The sequence below is a fragment of the Octopus bimaculoides genome, chromosome 25, assembly GCF_001194135.2.
Source record: "Octopus bimaculoides isolate UCB-OBI-ISO-001 chromosome 25, ASM119413v2, whole genome shotgun sequence".
Classification (NCBI taxonomy): Eukaryota; Metazoa; Mollusca; class Cephalopoda; order Octopoda; family Octopodidae; genus Octopus; species Octopus bimaculoides.
The window spans coordinates 29,175,999-29,178,327 of NC_069005.1; the positions used below are offsets into that span (position 1 = coordinate 29,175,999).

The following is a 2,329-nucleotide window of genomic DNA, read 5'->3' on the forward strand; positions in this document are numbered from 1 at the left end:
TACCAGTCTCCATATTTCATTCCTTAATAGTTACCTCTGAAGAGCGCAGGATTACTTAATCGGACTGTTACCTAACACTCCGTTGAACCCATTGTGTGAAACCAATTGGTGAAATCGGCCATAATGGATATACAATGCTATACACTTCGATTAATACTCTCACTCTACTGTCAGATATACGAACGCATTTTTTCTTGACTTACGGACTCTTAGACAGCTTACACACACACACACACACACACACACACACACACACACACACACTCATATTATTCTTTAACAAGAATGCTGTTAACAGTGACTTCAAAGCAAGGGATATTGGTTGGCCAGGGACTATAGAAGGAGACACTAGCCCAAGGTGCCACAGGGTGGGCAAACTTCTTACCACACAGACATGCCTGTGCTTGTGTATATACAACATACGTATGCCCCACACACACATATATATATATCTTCCTTTCATTTTTTACTTATTTCAGTCATTATACTGTGGCCATGCTGGGGCACCACCTTCAAGAATTTTTAGTCAAATAAATCGACCCTAGTTCTTGTTATTTTTCTTTAAGCCTGGTACTTATTCTATCGATCTCTTTTGCTGAACTGCTAAGTTACAGGGACATAAACACTCCAACGTTGGTTGTCAAGTGATGGTGGGGTATATAAACACTGACGCAAAGACACACACACACACACATATACACACACAACAGGTTTCTTTCAGTTTCCACCTACCAAATCCACTCACAAGGCTTTGGTCGGCCCGAGGCCGTAGTAGAAGACACTTGCCCAAGGTGCCATACAGTGGGACCTGAACCCAGAACCTTGTTGTTGGGAAGCAAGCTACTTACCACACAGCCATGCCTGCACCTATACATATATAATATATATATTTATTTATTTGCTCTCACACACACATACATACAATGTCGGACATTGTTCTTCCCCTCTTCCAGATGTGATGTTCTGTTAGTCTTTACATAATTCCATTTATATTTTGATTAAGTAGATTAATCCTTCTTTTTTTTGTGTGTGTTACTTAATCCTCTTAATAACACAGAGATCGGTAGAGGGATGGAAAAGTGGATATATAGATGGCTGGCTGGCTGGCTGTCAGTCAAACCTGTGTTCTCATATTAATTTAATTGGTTGCAGGACAGTGGAAGTGTGTGTGTGCGTACGTATGTGTGTATATATATTATACGAGGTGGTATCGAAAAGTTCCTGGACTAGTTCTGTAGCATGCCAACAGATGGCAGCACATGGTTGTGTGTGCAGTGAGAGCTAGCAGTGACCTTCATGAGGCAGTGTGCCGTGTGGCATTGCTGTGTTTACTTTGCAAGTTGTGAAATTTGTGTTTTTGTGATCACATGTACGCTGAAGTCTGAGATATAAGTATTCCTCTTGTATTCTTTTACTCGTTTCGGTCATTTGATCACAACCATGATGGGTACACAAGAACAATGGTTGTAGCTGCCTCAGTTGTCTTCCGGCTGTCCACCTCCTCTATCTTCGTTTTCTTCCTCTTCTCTCTCGTCATCTTTAATCACTACAGTCTACTTTTGTCCAATGCATTGAAATAAGCAAAATTGACCAACCGCTTCTTTTTCTTTTCTTTTTTTGTCCACTCCTCCTCGCAGTGCTTCTGTGCCTCTCAACCAACCAACTAACATGAAAACTATTGGACGTTTGATCAGCCCCGTCGTATCAAGTAAGTCCTTCTTCTTTAAAATAATCTCCTCCTCCGTTTTCTTCTCATGCCTTTTATTCTTTTTTTCTTCTTCCTTCTCTTCCTGCTTTTCTTCCTTCTTTCATCTCCTCCTCCTCCCGTTTTCTTATTCCTTCTTGCTTTTCCTCCTCCTCGTTCTTTTTCTTCTCTTCCTCCTCCTATTGCTTTTCTTCTTCCTTCTTTCTTACTCCTCCTCCTGTCTTGTTGTTCTCCTTCATTTTCTTTCTTTCTTTCTTTCATTCTGCTCTTCCTCTTCCTCCTTCCATGAAGCACACACATAGCTTACCTGATATCTCGAGAGGTTTCTAGTTCGTCATTGGCGATGCATTTTGACCATCCATGGCCACCACCTTTTATTCTCTCTGACGAATCCAAGAAGCTTTAAGTTGCTTTAAGCAGATCTTTAAGCAGATCTATGTTAAAAGGCTCTCCACCCATGACTGTCCCATCTTTTGTTTTTTCAAATATACTGTACATGGAAAGCCTTGTGAGTGGATTTGGTAGACAGAAACTGAAAGAAGCCTATTGTATATATCATCATCATCATTCTTTAATGCCTGTTTTCCATGCTGGCATGGGTTGGAGCTGCACCATGTTCCAGTC

The 2,329-nt window shown here is 41.0% G+C and overlaps 1 protein-coding gene across 1 annotated transcript in view; it reads left to right on the forward strand.

Moving 5' to 3' along the window:
- Nucleotides 1-2,329, forward strand: part of LOC106883897 (E3 ubiquitin-protein ligase DTX4) — a 22,214-nt gene that overhangs the window by 10,216 nt on the left and 9,669 nt on the right. Inside the window, exon 4 of the mRNA XM_052976647.1 lies at nucleotides 1,638-1,708. Within this exon, the coding sequence (XP_052832607.1) occupies nucleotides 1,638-1,708 (71 nt within the window). The remainder of the gene's footprint in view (nucleotides 1-1,637; nucleotides 1,709-2,329) is intronic.